Raw genomic sequence first — 18721 nt, forward strand, 5'->3', positions numbered from 1 at the left:
AAAAGCCACTTACAGGAGTTGAAGACATTTGTTTCTATAGAATTGTCTTGCCACAGAACATATATTACATCAGACCAATGAATGTAAAGGAATCATTTCTGGCAATAAGCTGAATCTCTTGAGATTTCAATCAGATCTCCGGTAAATCCCGAGAAGACCCATAAATATTAATCTCTCCTCAGACAGTCTGATCTTATGACTTGTTCTGTGGCCTGCATGCATGTGTGGATGTTGGAACATGATGTTGTGGCTGAGGTCTTAGTGGCCACCTGGAGCAGAACAGGCCTTAATCTAAGTATCCATTTAAAGAAGGAGCCAACTAGATGCTGAATGATTGCGGTGGAACAAGCAGTCAGCTGGTGGAACAATCCCCCGCCTCGCTCCTCTCCGCTCACTATAAATGCTTGTATTTGTGGAGCTGCTGTGGCCCCCCGTCTCCAAATGAAAATGAGATTTGTCTCCTTTCGTTACATTGATACATTGTGTGTGTGTGTGTGTGTGTGTGTGTGTGTGTGTGTGTGTGTGTGTGTGTGTGTGTGTGTGTGTGTGTGTGTGTGTGTGTGTGTGTGTGTGTGTGTGTGTGTGTGTGTGTGTGTGTGTGTGTGTGTGTGTGTGTGTTGCACAGGGCAGCGTTAGTGAAATCTCTCTGTCTCCCTCTCTTTCTGCCTCTGATCCCAGATGGGTAATGATCTGGTCGCCTCCCGGGTGTCCTCGTTCCCCTGCTCATTCCCCTGCAAGATAAATGAGCACACACACACACACACACACACACACACACACACACACACACACACACATATACATATACACGTACAACGCCTGAGACGGTCTTTCCCCTCCAAGATAAATGGCCCTTCCAATGCCGCCAATGCGATTGCTGCCAAATTTGGTGCTCCAGCTGGAACAATGCGGAGAGATTTCCATGTGGTTTCTGCAAATAATTGAATCTGTCTTCAATTTGGAAGTGATGAAGCTAGATTTCTACCCCCCCAATACACACACACACACACACACACCCACACACACCCACACACACCCACAGCGCCTCTTTTCTCTCTTTTTCTCTGTATTGCTCTGTCTATAAGCCACATCTCTTTCTCTCTTTCATTCTCCTTTCTTTCTCTTTCCCATTTCTCTTTTTTCCTCCAGTCCTCTGTCTCAATTTTTCTTTGAAACTTACAAGACGCCCCCACCACCTCTTCCCTTTTGCCATCTGAGACCTACACACACACACACACACACACACACACACACACACACACACACACACACACACACACACACACACACACACACACACATATCGGGCTGAGGCAGGGGAAATCAATAGTGACTTAAATGTTTTATCATGGTGTGTCAGTGTAGTTAAGGCCTCAGTTAACAGGCTGCAGCTGAAGAGATTTACTGCTGCTATTTCCACAGCGCGCGCACACACACCCACACACTCACATGCAAAATGTATTTTTCTTACCTGGTAGATAAAATGTTTGCTTGCCAAAATATTTTTTTTTCAAATTAATTGTAATGTCTTTTTTTGTCATTTGTCTGCCCCTGTGTTGAGAGGGAAGCTGAGTGAGGCTGAGATGTAGGGAGACAGTAGATTAAGACACATGGCTGATTGAGATGGATGGTAGGCTTCTTCAGCTACACACAAACCACACACACACACACACAAACACTAATGAAATGAGAAATAGTCCCACACATGTTGGGGACAGAACGCTAATTAGAGGGGAGGCAGAGCCATCTATTTGTCTCTGTCCAGCTCACTTGCTTCCTTTCCGCCAAGGGGATGACTTCAGATCAAAACCTTCTGCAATTGCATTTCTTTTTCCCCCACAAACATGTACACAGCTTTCAAAAACCCCTATGGGGCAGTAACTAAGTTGGAGCAGTGGCCTGTTGTGTGAGTGGAAGTTGTATTTCAGTGTTGGTAGCTCTGTGTTTATGATGCCTGGTCTTCAGCTCAAGGCCACAACTTGAGTTAAAAACAACCCCGACCAGAGCCTTGTCCCGCTGTGCTCACAAACTCTCTTAAAAACACCCTGGTGCACAAATAGAAAGCAAACAGATGTACAGTACACACCCATAAATATCCATGACTAAAAGGCAGAGCCAGTAATAATCAGACTGTTGGACCGACAGAAAAATGGACTCCACAGAGAGTCAAGGAGTCCATAGTTCAGGAGAACCAACCACTGCTGTGCTGGACGTAGACTCAACGATGTAGGGTCGAAAAAATACTCCCAATTTGTTCAGCTCCAAATTTAACAGGTTTCTCGTGACATGTTAATTTCTTCTTTTTCTATTTTTGTAAAAGATTATTACAGAACTCAGCTGAACACGTCGAGTTATGTTGTTCTTGACCTACAGATGTTGAGAGTTACGCTAACAGCTTCTATTTGGGAATCAAAAGGATTCTGGTGAGCAAATTCAAACCTCCAGGGACCCACATTCATGAAAACGAATGCTCTGTTCACACAAAACGCAAAGCGATTTTGCCTTTGGTCGCAGGATCGTTTGTGCTTATTCACATTATTTGCGTGAATAAACTCAACCCGTGAATATTCGCCCATTCGTCCTTCCACCTTTTCCGACAAACCTCAACACGCGTAAACATGAACTGAACAAAGCGTTGTGCTAACTGGGGCTCAAGATAGTGTCCAACTTCCTCATTCACTTTATGCCAAACCCTCTTATTCTTTACCAGGTCATGATACAAATAGAAACTCGTGTCAACAAGCTTGGGGTGCCCACATACAGCGACAATAATTCATCCTTAATTTCAGATACAACGTCACGAGGTCTGATGACAGTGATGAAGGGAGGAACTCAACGCTAATTATCTAATTACATTTATCGCTCAAATTCAAATATTTCAACTCGGGCTATTCGTGTCGCACCATTCGAGGCCCCCGGCGCCAGTGACACGAAATTCTTGTCTACTCTCATCTTTGCATTGACTTTGTATGTAAGCTGAAAATTTGCATTACGTGTGGTGTGAACACACCATTACTGTTTCTCTGAGTAGGAGCCAGCTCAGTCAGACTATTCCCGTGTAGTTCTTGACCCGGGAATATCTTACATTTTAAGTTGTAACCCGAGTCGAACTGTTGGCCCGTGAGACAACGTGACAAAGTTTTCCAAGACTCAGTCCCAGAGCGAGATAAATCTTCCTCTTTTGCCTCCAAGACAGCGAGGGTTGAGAACCCCCCGAGCCAAGCTAAATCAGTGACGCACACAAATATCACTACGGCCCTAAACTCAAGGATTTTTCACTTGTACTTCTTGCTGGTTGAGAGGCTGTTTATCTCTGTGTGGGCCCCATTTAGCCCCAGAGAGTTGTCTTTTCTTTCTTTAGCCCTGCCAAATCACCCTGCTCTGCTTCACACCTCCATTAAATCTTTGCTCCTCCTCCTCCTCCTCCCTTCCCCTGGTCCTCTGTTGAGATAAATTAACATGTCAATTTAATCGCATTGGAAATTCAAACAACTTTTTAGATGTGGTTCTTCATGAATATTCATCATAGAGAGGAGTAGTGTGGGAAGAAAAGGAGAGTTATACTGATCTTTTTTTTTTTTTTTGGTAAAACTTTTCCCATCCCTGTTCTTTCGGACAAGGAAGGAGAATCCAAGGAAGGAGTTTTGTCGAGTGAGCGGCAGAGGGATTTATTGATGCTGTAAAAAGAAAGAGACAGCCTTGTTTGAGAGACAACCCCGGTCCAGTCCTATCCAGGCCAGAGTCCACTGCTGCTTTATAAGCAAGCAGGCTAATCAAGGCTAAATGTCTTTTTACAAGCTCGAGACTTATAAGAGGAGAGGGTAAAGCAGTTTATAGGGCACAGAGCGGTGAGTCCCAACTATGTCTTTATAGACACGGGATGGTGGTGGGGTTATAGGGAGGAGCTAGAGCTGCTCGACTCTTCGCAGATGCGTGATGGAAGAAGCAGAACCTCCTGGCTTGGTGTCCTTCACGTCCCTTTGATGGCAAACGGTCAACCTGCTGAATTGTTCACAAAGACAAGTCCAGAGGGCTGTAACCAAAGAATATTTACAGTATCCATCAATCATCTTTACAATATGCATCACATTTCAAGGGGACCTCTTCGCATGTTTTAGTTTTTTCTGGCCAACAGTCTACAACCCAAAGATTATAAACAAGGATTATGAAACTAGCTGCCAGTTATTTTTCTGGCAAACAACCAATGGATTAAATGATAGTTGCAGCTCTAGTCGGTTGCACAATTAAAAATTTTCGGATCTGGCTTTTCTGTTTGAATATCATGAAATTTAAATATGGTGCCCCAAACCTTTGCTATTTTAAATGCATTATATGGCTTAACTGGTAGTGACACCTTGGAAATTGACGTTTTCTGGACGTCTTCGTTGCTCCCGAATACGTTTCTGCTGGAAAGAAACGTAATTTACTGAATCATATATGAAAGAGTTTCTCCTAGGCTTCACAATTCAACTTAATACTGCAGCATTCGAAAGCATCTGGTGATGGTCATTTAAACGTGAAATGTTTAATTTTAGTTTCCTCTTCATTTGAGTGTAAATGTCCCATTTATTTCAATGAGCTTGTTTGAACACAAGAATCAGGGAAATAAGACGAGAAACATTTGATGTTGCACACACGCATGCAAAAGATGAATTGACAGAAAACGGGTTCTAAGACGGAAATTGAGAACGTCAATCCTTGTTACCTGTCCCCCGTAGCCTCTGCTGTTTGAGGATGCAGCAAATGAAGCCATATCCTAGACCACACACACACACACACACACACACACACACACACGCACACACACACACGCACACACAGCCACTTATAATTCCCTTTTGCACTCATCCTTCCTTCCCGTTCTGTGCTTGTCCTTCCCCATCCAGATCAATACCATAGATCAGCCAGCTATCAGGCTGCAAAATGACCACATCACCATAAACACACACACTCCTTTCAACGCGCGCGCACACACACTCACTCCACAATTGCATCTTTCTAGAGAGCCAGTAGATGGCTATAATAAACACCGGCTGGTTCATGCGGCCTCGTCTCCCCAGCGCCAAATCATCTTCCTCATCACCATCAGCGTTGCGGTCTGTGCATTGGCCGTATTGATTTACTTATGGCTGCTTCATATGCTATTGGACAGTGTTAAATGCTGCTGGACAGTGTTAAACGCACATTTTCTGTGATCATGCTACACATCAATCAGAGTCTGCTTGGATGCAGAGAGAAAAGGGAGGACAGTGGATGGAACGGAGGAAGGAGGAGAAAGGGAGAGAGATGAAGGGAAGGATGTGAGGAGGGGTGGAACCAAATACAGAGGCAAGGAAATAAATCATGAGGGGTGGACGGACATGAGGGTGGATAGGGAAACATAATGGAGAAGATGCAGAGGATGAAAGGCGAGTGTGAGATGACAGAAAAAGACGACAGGGCATTTAAGTTGAAGTCGGGGGGAAGAAAGGAGGGTGGAGTCCAAAATGAAAGGGTTGTGGAAATGAGTAAAGGAGGGGTTGATGTTGTAAATCTGTGGTGAGACGGGCCCTTTGCGGTTACAGTACTGTACTGTTGTTGGACACACACCTGACTGCTCAGTTGAAACATGTCACACTGACGGACAAGAGAGAAGGGGTTTGAATGGTAGAAAAGAAACATAAATAAATTAAATTTACATTTGGGAAATAAAAAGTACAGCAACAGACGTGCGATTAAATGCTGCATATGACGGTGTTTGCTTTGTTGCTGTTTTTGTGTGAGCAAACAAAGAAAATCATTTTCCACACGTTTACCCCGTCGATACAGCCCGACTTTACCTCGTCAGTGGTAGCAGGTGTGGAATTTGAAACGGTTTCCTCGCTGCCCGTTTCGTCTTTTTAACGTTGCACCTAAAACCAACCGCTCTCTTGTTTCTGCTCCAGGGTAACGGAGGAGGAGTCCACGGCCACCACCATGGAGGCACTGAAGGCTCGAATCAGAGAGCTGGAGAAGCAAATACTGAGAGGGGACCGATACAAGTGTCTCATCTGCATGGTGAGTACCTCCATGTCAACGTTCTCTGTCTGTCTGTCTGCAAATCATACCTCAACGGAGGCTGTGGTGCCCTTTTTGTCAGAGGGTGCCACATCTCGCATTCTAAAACTTCTCTCGGTATCATAAATACGTGAGGCTGTGGTAGGCAGCAGACGCCACAATCCTAGAGGATGCCCCCCCCCCCCCCCGGTGAGGCTACAATATCTCAGTTGCGGAGGAGGAGGAGCAGGTTGTTCTCAAGGATCTGTTCTCCCTCTGAGGATTCAGACCCTGAATAAGGACACACTCAGTAGGAACAATCTTTCATCAAACCGATCACTCTGTGCTTGGGGACGCAGTTACGATCACACTGCTCTCTGCACACTTTTCTCTCGTACTGTTCATCGAGCAAAAATATATTTTCTCTGCTTTGACCAAAATTCCAAATTGTGGTTGGTTAGTGTGTTTTGTTTTCTACTGGATACATGTGCATGTCATTCCTTTAGTTTCTGGATGTTTTTTCACTGTGTGAGTGCTGCTGGTTGTGTTGTGGTTTTCTGCTCTCGCATGGCTTTGCAAGATCTCAGGGCCGTCTGCTGGCAGAGAAGATGACTGTTACACTACAAGGTTTCCATTGCTAATTATGTCAGTTACCATCTGATTCAAACTAAAAGATTCATATGAAGAATGTGGGGCTGCATATATCTAAATATATTCAAGAGTGTACAACGCGTACAAAAGGTTACAGCAGCTGGAATCATAAGACGGGGGCAAGTGGTGCCGCCTCCACTTGCGTTTTACGACGCAAGTGGAGTGGTAAAATGAAAGGATGCTCCTGTGCCTCGCAGCTTGTAGAGGCGATTGATTGGTGTCCCATATCAATAATATTAGCCGCATGTCGTTCCTCGACAACATCGGGCACAAAATATCTGTGTTCATCAGATGCTCGAGATGTGACTGTACCTGCAACCAGCTCCCCATCAGTGTTTGCATTCCACTTTGTGTCAGGTGCCCATCCTGTCATCCGTTAAGCTTGTGGACAGTGCAGCGTCGGCACCCTGTGCTTGTGTGCTTGTGTGTGTGTGTGTGTGTGGGTGTGGGTGTGTGGGTAATTACCAACGCCTGTGCTTCCTAAAGGTCGCTGGGTGCCCGAGGTGACACGGAGGGCAAGGTACAGCGATCGATCACTCACTGCCCCGTGGACACGAGGCTCCTCTCTGCTCATCTGTCACTGTCCCACATATCTCTCTCACACACACACACTCAGGCGTAGGGAGAAACGCACACAAGACGTCTCGCATCTAATCTGTCTCTGTCTGTCTTTTAACCTGTCACTGCACTCCTTCCCTGTCACCGTGCGTATGATCTTAAAGTCATCAGATTACTCTCAATCGTTTCCACTGCAGATGAGACATTTGAGCGCAGCTCGTGACCAGATTACATAGAGCATTGCTGCAGAGTCTTTAACACACGGATGTTGTTATGGATCATAACTTGCAGATGGTCTGCTAGTTTAATTTTAAGTCCGGGAATAAGTGATCTCCCGCTTTGGCCAAGTTGGCTCAAGTTGTCTGTTATCGTTTCCCACCTGCCAAGCGAGCTCAGTGCTGCGCTTCAGTCCTGTCAGTGGATGTCTACCCCCATCTACTGGTCAATCATGATAATATAATTAAGTTTGGCGTCCATTCGTTGCTGCAGCGCACCAAATATGACATGCACTCTTTTTTACAACTTGGACCTACACACACTCCTCGACACCTATCGAACTATGAGGTGTGGTGTGTTGATGAGGCGTTTCCCACAGCACACCAAAAGGCGCACACACGCAGTGAATGTGCTGCGTGTGTCAGTTGGCCGAATCGTTTGACACCTCATATATTCGCTGTCAGGCAGGTTCGCTTGTACATCAGTGTTAGCGGTTCAGAGTGTTTTGTCGGCACGTTTATTTTGGGATTTTTTTTTTGCACTGCACTTAATGTGTGCATAGTGTGTGTGTGCGTGTGTGTGTGTCTGTGCGCGTGACTAGTACAAGCCCGCCACTTTGATTAGCTGCCACCTTTCGCCCCCTCTCCTCCTCCCACCCCCTCACTTCCGCAGAGGAAGCCTGCGTTCCAGTCAGGCGTAGAGATCAAGAGCCTAGGGGCGTGGCCAGGGCCCCGGCCACTGGCCAGCGAGGTCGGAGAGAGGCAGCCTAAGTCCCTCCCCCTCGGCCTGTACTGCCTGTACAGGGGCCTTGTGATTGGTGGCTACGGCAGCGGCATAAAGAGGCTCCTCCCACAGCCCCTACGGCGGGTAAGGCACTCCCCCCCCCCCACTCCTCCTCCTTCTCCTCCTCCTCCTCCATCTCTCCATTCTTTTCCAGAGGAAAAGAAAAGAGCGCCCATCAGAATGGGTTCACTCATCGCTTTCTCCCCATTACTCCTCTGCCTGCTCCCCTCCGTCTCAGCTTGTTGCCTGCTCGAAATCGTGTCTGTGTGTATGTGTATGTGTGTGTGTGCGTGTGTGTGTGGGTATATGTGTGTGTGTTTGTGTGTGAACTGCAGGTTGCTGGTTCATTGCCCCCCCGTGCTGCCTTGCTCAGTGGTTTTGTGGCTGCTGGCTGTGTCGTTTGCTGGTTAGTGGTTTGATGGTGTTGGTTGGTCAGGGGAATGTACAGTGTTGTCCTGGTTGCCGCTAACTGGCATGTGTGTGAGTGTGTCCCGGGAATCTGATATAATCTCTACTTTCCCTCTCTTTGTCTTTTTTTTGTAAAGGACTCCTACACGATGCCTCTCACCTCCATCCAGTGCTGGCATGTCCACTGTGAAGAATGCTGGCTCAGGACTCTGGTACGCACAAACTCTTGCGCACGCACCACACGCACACACAAACACAGACACACACCTACCTACCAACCTCCAGGGCAGCTCCTCATGACAAGCAGTTATTGCAGTGTCATTTCATAGTCAGTGAGTTTCTGTGTTCGTGCCCCATAGGGAGGAACTAAAATGGAAATATTATCCAAATGACCTGTTCTCTCTCTGCGAGCGCTAACACACACACACACACACACACACACACACACACACACACACACACACACACTCACTCCAGGCAATGCAAACACTGCCAGTTAGCACTTGGGGAAGCTTAGATGGAATGGTCCCCAAAAGGCTTGTAAAAATGTTGGAATAAAGTGGTCAACTCAAACCTCCAATGAGTTCTACATGGTGCCTCAGGTCCACACACACACACACTCTCTCTCACACACACACACACTTGCACACACTCCACAGTGGTCTTGTTGGTTATTAGTTGGTCTAATACATTCAGTAGCGTGTAATTAGCTGGTGCTAATGTGGTAAATGGAGCGCAGGGGGAAAACGGTGTTCCTGCTGCAGGAGGATAAAGACACTCCTCGTCGTCTTCCTCTAGTTGCTTGACTGTCGCCTCCTCTTTTCTCTCAACGTTCTTTCATTCGGACACTTCTCTGGTCTCGCCTCGCTGTATTTACCATCTCTCTCTCTCTCGTTCACCATCTCTTTTCTCCCCCGCACCTCTTCGCACTCACTCGCTCACTTCCTTAACTGTTGACGCACACAACTGAAAAAAATTATTAACAAGCATGTCCCAACCATTACATCAACTATACACTCTAAGCATAATTATAGGTTCAAATGTGAAGACGAGGGTCGGGGGTCTGTGAAAGAATGATTGTGTGCAATCAGTGAGCCTCATTCATGACGTTCATCATGACAGGGAGGAAACAGGATCCTTCAAATCTTCTTGTGATCTGTGAATGTTTTTTCACGAAGCACCCTTAGTGAAGTTTCAGCTCGTCCAACACATAAATTCATGACCCAATACCCCAAAAGCTAACGATGTCAGCCTCCTCGATATTTTGAGCTGACATATAACGACAGTATCTGCTGAACAATCCGGCTCCTCCAGTGTTAGTTAGCATTATAGCCCTGTGGCTTGTTCCTGTGTTGACTGATTGTACAATATATTAAACAAAAATAAGATCAAATATATAAAACAAAAATAAGATCAAATAATTCATAAAGAACCTAATTTGTCTACAATTAAAACGGCAGTCTCTTGTGTGTAGGTTTGTTCGTTTATTCGAATGATTCGGTTTATTTATTATTTTTTCTTTGTAAGAGAGACAGTGAAAAAACATTCTTGACTTAAACCCAGTGTGCGTGTGTGTGTGTGTGCGTGCGTGCGTGCGTGCGTGCGCGCTCGTACACGCTGCCGTCACTGGTCCAATATACAGGACATAAAACTCTTAGCCTGGAGACAGCTATAAAAATGGGAGAGCCGACCTGATCAAAGTAAATGCCTGGGAATCTAGTTAACGTCAGCCCAGCCGCTCACCGCTTTAATGAGCAAGGCAGCTGGAGCACAGCGTGACGGGCACACACCCACACACACACTCAGCAACCGCACTAAACAGGAGTGCAGAGGCTCCGACAGGCGGGCGGGCAAACAAACGAGAGGAGGGCTCCCTCACACGGCGTACGGACAAGGACCACTTGTACTTCTCTCCTACAAGTTAGCATCCTGCGAATGTGACAGGTGTATCTCTGAATATCATGTTTTACAAATGAATCTATTAGACCACGCTACAGACATCCACGTGGTTTTCGGGCTTAGATGGAAACCAGACTGTTCATCTGTTCTGTGACATGCATATGTTAATTATAAGACACCAGACAAACCCCCCTCTACCACCACCACCGCAAAAAAACAGTAAAAGACATATGTCAATAGTCGATTGCACGTTCCAAAAGGCTGCCAATGGCAGATGTATATCTGCTGCCGACAAATCGGATGAGTCAGACTAATCAAATGTGGAAGTTTTTGGGGTATTCTTGTTTAAAGATGACATTATGGATAATTAGAATATTGGGCAGTTACTTTTCTGTCAATTAATCAGAGTAGCTCTACATATGTTTCCTTACATTTTGTACATACTGTAGAATAAGGCTGGTTATTGTCTATTTCACCACATATAATAAAGAAAAGGTAGGTAGCTATACAGAAACTCTTCCATCCATCCATCCATCCATTAGCAACACCACTTATCCTTCGAGGATGGCAGGGGGCTGGAGCCAATCCCAGCTGACATTGGGTGAGGGGCAGGTTCACCCTGGACAGGTCACTGAAACGTATGTGTTGTAAAATGTCTAGGCTCTAGAGACATCTAGGGCTGCAACTAATGATTATTTTCATTATCAATGTTGATTATTTTCTCAATTAATCAATTAGTTGATTGGTCACTAAAATGGTGAAAAATGTCAATCGTGTTTCCCAAACCCCCAAGACGATGTTTTGTTTTGTCCACATCCAAAAATATTTAGTTTACTGTCATAGAGGAGCAAAGAAACCAGAAACTTAACCGATCATCAAGATAGTTGGCGATTCATTTAGTAGCCTATTATTAATCAATCAACTGTTGCAGCTCTATGTGTAGGATCCCAGACTTTCCTCCACATCTTCCACCCTTCCTTCCTCCTCCTCTCCCTTTCCTCACCTTCACACTTTTCCTTCCTCTTCCTTCTCTCTCTCGACACCAAAAGACTGTGAGTAATCTGCGGCCTCGAATCCTCTTAGCAGGAGCGTGCGACATCTGTCAGACTCCTTCACCACCTCAGTCCTCCTGACTGAACGTTTTGTTCACCCTTCGGTCCACCTTCGTCCTTTGCACCCACCGCAGGGAGTTTATTCAAAGGCTTACAGGAAAAGCAGCCCATAAATCTTTGGGGGGTCAGACGAGCCTGAACATTTGTCCCGACCAGTTAGGATTTGGAAGGTGCCGGTGCTCCAGTTATGCGATCTCTGCATTCCGTTGTACCCGTGTTAGAAATCACACGCACAGCGTTTCCTTTGGTAAAGACTCCGGTTGACGTTTTTGCTCACCCTCTGCACAGATCCCAGTAGACTGAGCAAAAGTCTTCACCAACCCAAAAGTTAGGAACATCTGATAAACTTAATTACATCTGGCACAAACTTGTGACTGACCTCACTAAACACAATGCTCTGAAAAAACACTTTTCTGGCCATTATCCAGTGTCGTAAGTCAGGAAGAGAAGGGGAGATTGTGACCTAATTTCCTGTGGTTGGTGGACACACCGCTGCAATGAAGTAATTCTAGTCCGACATTTAAATATATATTCATTCATCTGAACAATTGGAAACTGTCAGCAGGAATGCAACCCTCACCAGCCAACTCAAGAGAGGAACGAGCTGACTGGAGGAGGGAGGCAGAGAGGTGGAGCACAGTTGTCGAGACCACCCAGTCAGAGGGTCGTTACGCTGTCGGCGCTGCGTATTATCACCTGCTGCTTTACTGCATGTGGCAAACTATCAAAGCAGTGCAGAGGGCGAGGAAGAGGGCAGAGAGGGACCACTCTGCTGCAAACAGGCCCTAGAGATTCACATCGAAGGAAGTGTAGAAGTAATATGTGACAGATTCTGGCTCGCGTGTTTCATAAATACAAAGCCCGTACTGCAGAGGAGAGTGATTGATTCGGTTCATCGTGTCTTCTACCTCATCATCAATACAGAGCTTGTCCTTTCATGATATTTACAAAAGTGCAACTCTTTGACATATTCACTACATACTGCAGAACAACAGACGGCTGAAAAGCACTAGGTCACATGCAGCCATCTGATGACTGCAAAGGTGGGTTTCTTAGTCTCATTGTAGGCTTTTGGTGGTGATAGGGTTAGTTGGAAAGAATAAAGACAAATGGCTGAATGTTTCACAGTCAGGAGGCGATGTGTCAAGGGAAAGCATTAGCTGGACATTGTAATAAATATTGTCTGCATTGGTCAGCTGACAAAGTTCAATAGAGCAGCGGCCCGTACTACGGAGCAAGTTCAACCTACTCAGGATATCGAAAGAAAAGCGTCATGTTAATTGCACGAGTTTGGCCACAGGATCATTTGTGTTTAGTCGTGCGTGTTCTCTTTCGTACACAGACGGCGGCACCAGCTGCGGGAGAATCACAACGCTAATTGGCATTTTCCGACATTGCGTGACAAGAATATTTTGCTTGAGCGAGTGGAGCGAATGACGCAAAATTCACATCTTCATGTCTTCGCATTGACTTTGAATGAAATCTAATCGCACGGAAAATGTGCTTTGCATTTGTGTGAATGCACCATTACATCGCAACCTTGGATAACCTGTACCACGAAGATGGTTATCAGTTGTCTCATTTAACCCTGGGGTTTTATATCCAGCTCATGTGGAATAGTTAAAGTTACCACCATAACCACAAATCCTGCAGAGCTTCATTGTAAAGTAGAGCGCAGTTAGAACAAGTATAAAAGTAAAAGTATTAATTATGAATACCTCACAGTTGTTTTTTCACCTACCTCTTGTCCAACAACTGAAACACATTCAATTTACAAAATAGAAAAACAATCCTTGAATCTAAGAGACTGGAACCAACAAATGTTTGCTAGTTTTCTTAAATAGATTAACAGAAATGAATAAATGTTCTGTCCTTTTGTTTGATTGATTATTTCATAAGTGAATGATTGAGTCAATTTGTCAGTGGCGTTGATACGACCATATGAAGACTTAAGTCCCTTTCTAAACAACCAATCTAACGTTTTTGTCTCTCTCTCCATCACAGGGGAACAAGAAGCTGTGCCCACAGTGCAACACCATCACCTCACCCGGAGACCTGAGGCGCGTCTACTTGTAAAGAGCGGCCCCGCCCCCACTCCGCCGCCTCCTCCTCCTCCCAATCCATTCCTCCATTTTGGACGTCAGCGCCCTCCCCTCTGAACGCCATTTATTTTCTCGCCCTCCCAATGGCCTGGATCGTAGCTTAAAAACCCCTCGGAGAGCAGAGGACAGAGACATGGCGTCTAACTTTGAGACTCCCCTGACTCTTTGATGAGAGATCAACACCGGGTTGAATAAAGGACTGAGCAGCACCCACTGACTCTCTGGCTTCCTGGCCTCCTGTTAAAAAAATGAAACCCTGCAGTCTCACTGGTCAATAGGCTTGTTTCCTCTGCCTCACCAACACGACTCCCTCTTCATGTAACGTGGGCTTTTGTCCACTGGTGGACTATGGAGGGTAGTGGAGACGCCCGGCACCTGGCTATGCTCTGCTGTGACAGCCGGACCTTGAGGAACTTCTTAATACAGAATATAAGGACGTCTTCTTTTCCCCCTTCTAGCTCTTCTTCAACATTTAGTGGCACTGGACAAACCGGCTCAACACTGAAGTCTTGACGGAAAGCTTCTTTTTAGTTTTTTTGTTCCCTATTCCAGAGAGAGAAGTAGAATTTAAAAAGGGGCCACTGAAACGGAGCTTTCAACCAAACTGAGAAAAACCCTAGAACCTTGAAACAGAGTTTGACTCTCCTTTTCCCTCTTCCACCTCTTCTTCTTCTTTTCATTCTCCTTCTCTCCCCCCCCCTTTCCCTTTTTGTGGTGTTCTAGTGAAGTAAACCAAAATTTCTCCCCCCTCCAAGATGCAGTGCAAGCACATGTAATATAGTTCTATGTATGTTTACAATGTTGGGTGTAAATGACATAGAGTTCAAACACACACACACACACACACGTTACCATCAGACACACTGAAGTATATAATATCAAAGTCCTGTTTTTAGTTGGAAGAGTTTGGGAATGATGTTTGGGGGAGAAAAAAATGGCTCGAATAAAAGGAGCCTTCTGTATTTTTAAAGAAAAGATCGCGTGAAGAGCCGTTAAAAATGTTATTTCACTGTACAGGAATAAAAAAAAATGTAAGTAATAATAAACTACTCGAGACGAGACGGTCAAGATGTAGGTGGATTGCTGGAGAGATTCCTCTTGTCTGAGCGATGGAACTGCTCTTTAGTTGCGACAAAGTCCAACTGACCCTCTTATTTTTATTTTTATTTCACCTCCACTTCTGCTTCCTCCCAGTTGGAGTAACAACATGCTCGGATCATAGTCTAGACACGTTTTGTTTTCAACGTACACGTCTCGAAAGAACGATTTTTTCCATTGTTCTCATACTGCTATGCTGCAAAAAAAGGTCCCAAAATGGCGAACCCCCCTAAGGGCAGGTTCTTTCTAACACTTAACAGCTGAGGAGAGTCGACGGAAAAGAAGGGATTGCCAGGGCCGAACTGGCAACCCCAACGTTTCCTTTACGGCGACGGCAGCAGCAGCAGCCAAGGCTGTGGTGTGCTTTGTGTTTGTAAAACTATGTATTCTGTGACGTCTGTATTGTTGTAAGAAATGCTGAGAAAAGGAAAGAAAAAAAAAAGACAAAATAAAACTTCTTAAATACCACGAGTGGTCCTGTCGACACAACCTGGGTGGTAAAATTAAGACATGGTGAAGAGTAATGTTGCTGTGTTCACTGAAAGAAAAAAAAAAAGAAAAAAGGTGAGGAAGTTGGCCTTAATGCAAAAGACACATTCTGCTCATGTGCATTTTTAATAGACGGTGTCATCTCGGTGTCAGTGTTCGCCCCTTTCATTCTTTTCCTTTTTTTGCATCTGAAGTTGACCATCTCCATCCACTGTGAGATAATGTAAAAGCCCCACACACACACACACACACACACACACACACTTTAAACATTCATCGTTTGCCTTCACAAAGAAAGAAACGGGATTCTTTCCTCATTGCAAGACAAGTAATGCTGGGGGGCGAGAAAAGCCTGAGTGGGATCAGCCGCGACGGCCGGGCCTCACCTCTACTGATGAACCTTTTTGTTTCCTCTCAGCTCTCTCTTCCCGTGGGGGCTTAGCTCGCCGAGTAGTCACGCGTCCCGCTAGGTAAAACACTGAACGATGCGACGCTGCGCCGTTGCATTCGCATTGTGATTCCCCTGATCTTCCGTCGGATTCGAAAAACCTGCCCCAAAGATGACAAATTGCACAAGAGGCTTAGTGTCGGAACTAATTTGTGTCTTGTATATTCTTGGAAATGGTACATGTCTTTCCCGTTTGTAAACTACATTTGACATTAATTAAATGATTGTAAATCTGAATCGACCCTCCCGTGGCTTTTTCTTGTTTCAATTGCTGCCAATGCATGTGTGCCAAGGAAACAATTCAGTTTTTTGTTTTTTTCTTTCAGCCTTTGGGAGTCGGAGCTCATGTTTTATTGTTCTTCCATTGTTGGGTCGGGTTTCTAGGAAGCCTGAAAAATATCATAACCCTAATAAGTGTGTTCGCTAATTCATTGACTCCCAAACCTTTCTGCCTGATGCTGTGGTGGGCTCGGGGCGTCCCCCTCATCGAGAGCACACGACATGTTCGTCCTCTGTTCAGTGTAAGGATTTTATTCAACAACTCTCTTATTAGTTTATCATATTAGTAACGCAGCTTTAGCACCGTTCAATTTGACACTTTTTCCACTGGAGTACAACTCCACTTGACAATGTTTACATGCTGTAATGTTCAGAAAAGTCATCAGTGTCCTCATGCTTCCCACAAATAGTGCACTTTCCTTCAATTTCAGCAACTTAAGAGTAGGGTCGCTAAGGAGTTATTTGACATTTAAAAATAAATATGTTCTGATGCAATGTACAGTGATTTAAGCCAATATTTCCACATCTAATAAGGTTGGTTTTATTTAATTTTTTAGTATCTCGTACTAATACTACTCCTTAGTATTGTCATTCAAGCTCACACTGTGTTCACATGCGCCTCATTCCTAAATGAAGTGCAACAAACTAACTAACAGAAAATCAAACAAACCTGAGGCTTGGTTGGTTTGTTGTAGCTAAACTTTTTGGGGTTGTTCCCTGGTCATACAATGAAATGGAATCCATTAATGTGTACTGTACTGTAGTACTGCATTACTACACTTAGTGGTTACAGCGTACATATCTCATGGAGGGCAGTAGGTGGGGGCAGGAGGGGAATCAACATTAGGGTTCAACAGTAAATCAGCAAATTGTTGACCCCACCATGCTGGACACGGATAGTTTTGGTGCTTATCTGAAATTAGACCCCCAAATATGTGACTGTAAAATGTGTTTTCATATTTGCACCACTCAATTCAGTGTCCAGGTCGGTTGTGAGGTGTCTGTTGTTAGGCAGGCCGGCTGAGCAGTGCTGGAGATGCTTGCCGAGCTAAAAGCCTGTTTTCCCATAAGGTGAAATAACCACACGTACAGTACGTGTGTCAGATCGCCGTTCGGGTGAGTCATTAAGACAAGCGTTGTCAGATGCTAATAAAGTTTTACTGCTCGCGAGGAAAACCACAGCGGGAGGCGAGTCCTGCTGAGAATCCGACTGTTTTGCGATCAGTTTCGGTTGGCAGGGCGAGCACGCCGGTAACACTGATCTCTAGAAAACCACAATGTCTTGTGCAATTCCTGCCAAAGCCTCTGTGAGCACATCCACCCCGACCGCCCGGACCCACTTCGCTGTACGTATCATGTGAACGTTGAGTCAAACCCGGTCTCTAAACATGTCATAATTATTCCACAAATCATCCTGCATCCATAAATTTGCTGTGCTCATGAGCAAGAACAAACACAACCGACTCAAAAACAAAGAGATGGTTTCATCTGACATGGTAGGATCCTATTGTTGTATCTGGTTTTTGTTTGAACAAATTCTTTGAAATCATGCACCTCACCTAAACCGTACCCAACCGTGAACATATTGGTTTGAGACTATTGCTGCGTTCCAGTCTCCCTCGGAACTCAGAAGTCGGAACTCGGAAGTCTGGTTTATCGTTCCAGTATGATCTCGTAACTCGGAATGACGACCTCCGAGTCGGGAAATTGCAAATGGAAGGCCCCTGCGAGTCGGAATTCCGACTCAGGAGGACGGGGGGAAAAATCACCAACACCGACTTCCAGGGTCCGAGTTCCGAGGTTCCCTGGAACGCAGCATAAACCCAAATCCTGACGCATGACTTAATTTAGGGGGCAGATTTTACAACAATTATTTCACTGTGACTCCACATGGATGTATTAAAAGAACTTGGAAGCCTCCGGGCCTTCAGGGGGGCTTCTGAACCCCGTCCAAAACTAACTGTAGCCCAGTCTGTTTTCTGTCTTTTTTTAAATTATTTTTTTAAAATATCAAATGTAATTATTTTAATTGACTGTGTGTCCTAATACGAAGAAATGTATCCAGTTAATTTATTTACAAATCTAAAAAAAAAAAACCCCAATATCCTGGTTGCTTTGCTAGCTGTGCCTGCTATGTAGCACATAGCATAGTCGCGCGATGATGATGATGATGACGAGTCAGGTCACGTGGTGGACGTGGGGAGTTAGCGGCAAATTCGTACACCTGCCGACGGACGCTTCTGAAAACACTGTGCGAAACGAACGCAGGAGCAGCGGAGAGAAAATAGGATATGAAGTTGTAAGTGTCAGAGAAGTGGAATTCGGAAAACCACATCACCTAGAGAGACTTTTTTTTTTTTTTTTTTACAAAAGTGAGCTTGCTAGCATTAGCAAAGACACTGGACAGGACGAGGCTAACGTCGGAGAGGAGGAGGACAGTGACACTAATCAGACGTGAGCAGAGCATCACACACACACACACACACACACACACACACACACACACACACACCAGTTCAACTGTCCCGCCTTCATCTCTACTGGAGCCCTGCGCCGAGGAGGAGGAGGAGGAGGAGGAAGAAGAGGAGGAGGAAGAAGAGGAGGAGGAAGAGGAGGAGGAAGAAGTAGGTCACCTGCTCAGCAGCCACAACATTCACCTGTTT

At 45.2% G+C, this 18721-nt stretch overlaps 1 protein-coding gene and 1 long non-coding RNA gene across 18 annotated transcripts in view; both read left to right on the plus strand.

Annotated features, from left to right (window-relative positions):
- Positions 1 to 15310, plus strand: part of rnf220a (ring finger protein 220a) — a 165312-nt gene extending 150002 nt beyond the window's left edge. For 12 of the 16 annotated variants that reach the window (XM_035635500.2, XM_035635502.2, XM_035635496.2 and 9 more), the window contains 4 exons: positions 5925 to 6036; positions 8113 to 8307; positions 8769 to 8843; positions 13647 to 15310. In XM_035635500.2, coding sequence (XP_035491393.1) covers positions 5925 to 6036; positions 8113 to 8307; positions 8769 to 8843; positions 13647 to 13718 — 454 coding nt within the window. In that variant the 3' untranslated portion in view covers positions 13719 to 15310. The remainder of the gene's footprint in view (positions 1 to 5924; positions 6037 to 8112; positions 8308 to 8768; positions 8844 to 13646) is intronic. The other 4 variants (XM_035635508.2, XM_035635509.2, XM_035635512.2 and 1 more) reach the window with 1 other exon arrangement.
- A 2950-nt stretch (positions 15311 to 18260) lies between these two features.
- Positions 18261 to 18721, plus strand: part of LOC124850030 — a 67389-nt gene continuing 66928 nt past the window's right edge. For both annotated transcript variants that reach the window (XR_007030771.1, XR_007030770.1), the window contains exon 1: positions 18261 to 18512. This is a non-coding gene — a long non-coding RNA (uncharacterized LOC124850030). The remainder of the gene's footprint in view (positions 18513 to 18721) is intronic.

Source organism: Scophthalmus maximus, chromosome 5 (genome assembly GCF_022379125.1).
Source record: "Scophthalmus maximus strain ysfricsl-2021 chromosome 5, ASM2237912v1, whole genome shotgun sequence".
Classification (NCBI taxonomy): domain Eukaryota; kingdom Metazoa; phylum Chordata; class Actinopteri; order Pleuronectiformes; family Scophthalmidae; genus Scophthalmus; species Scophthalmus maximus.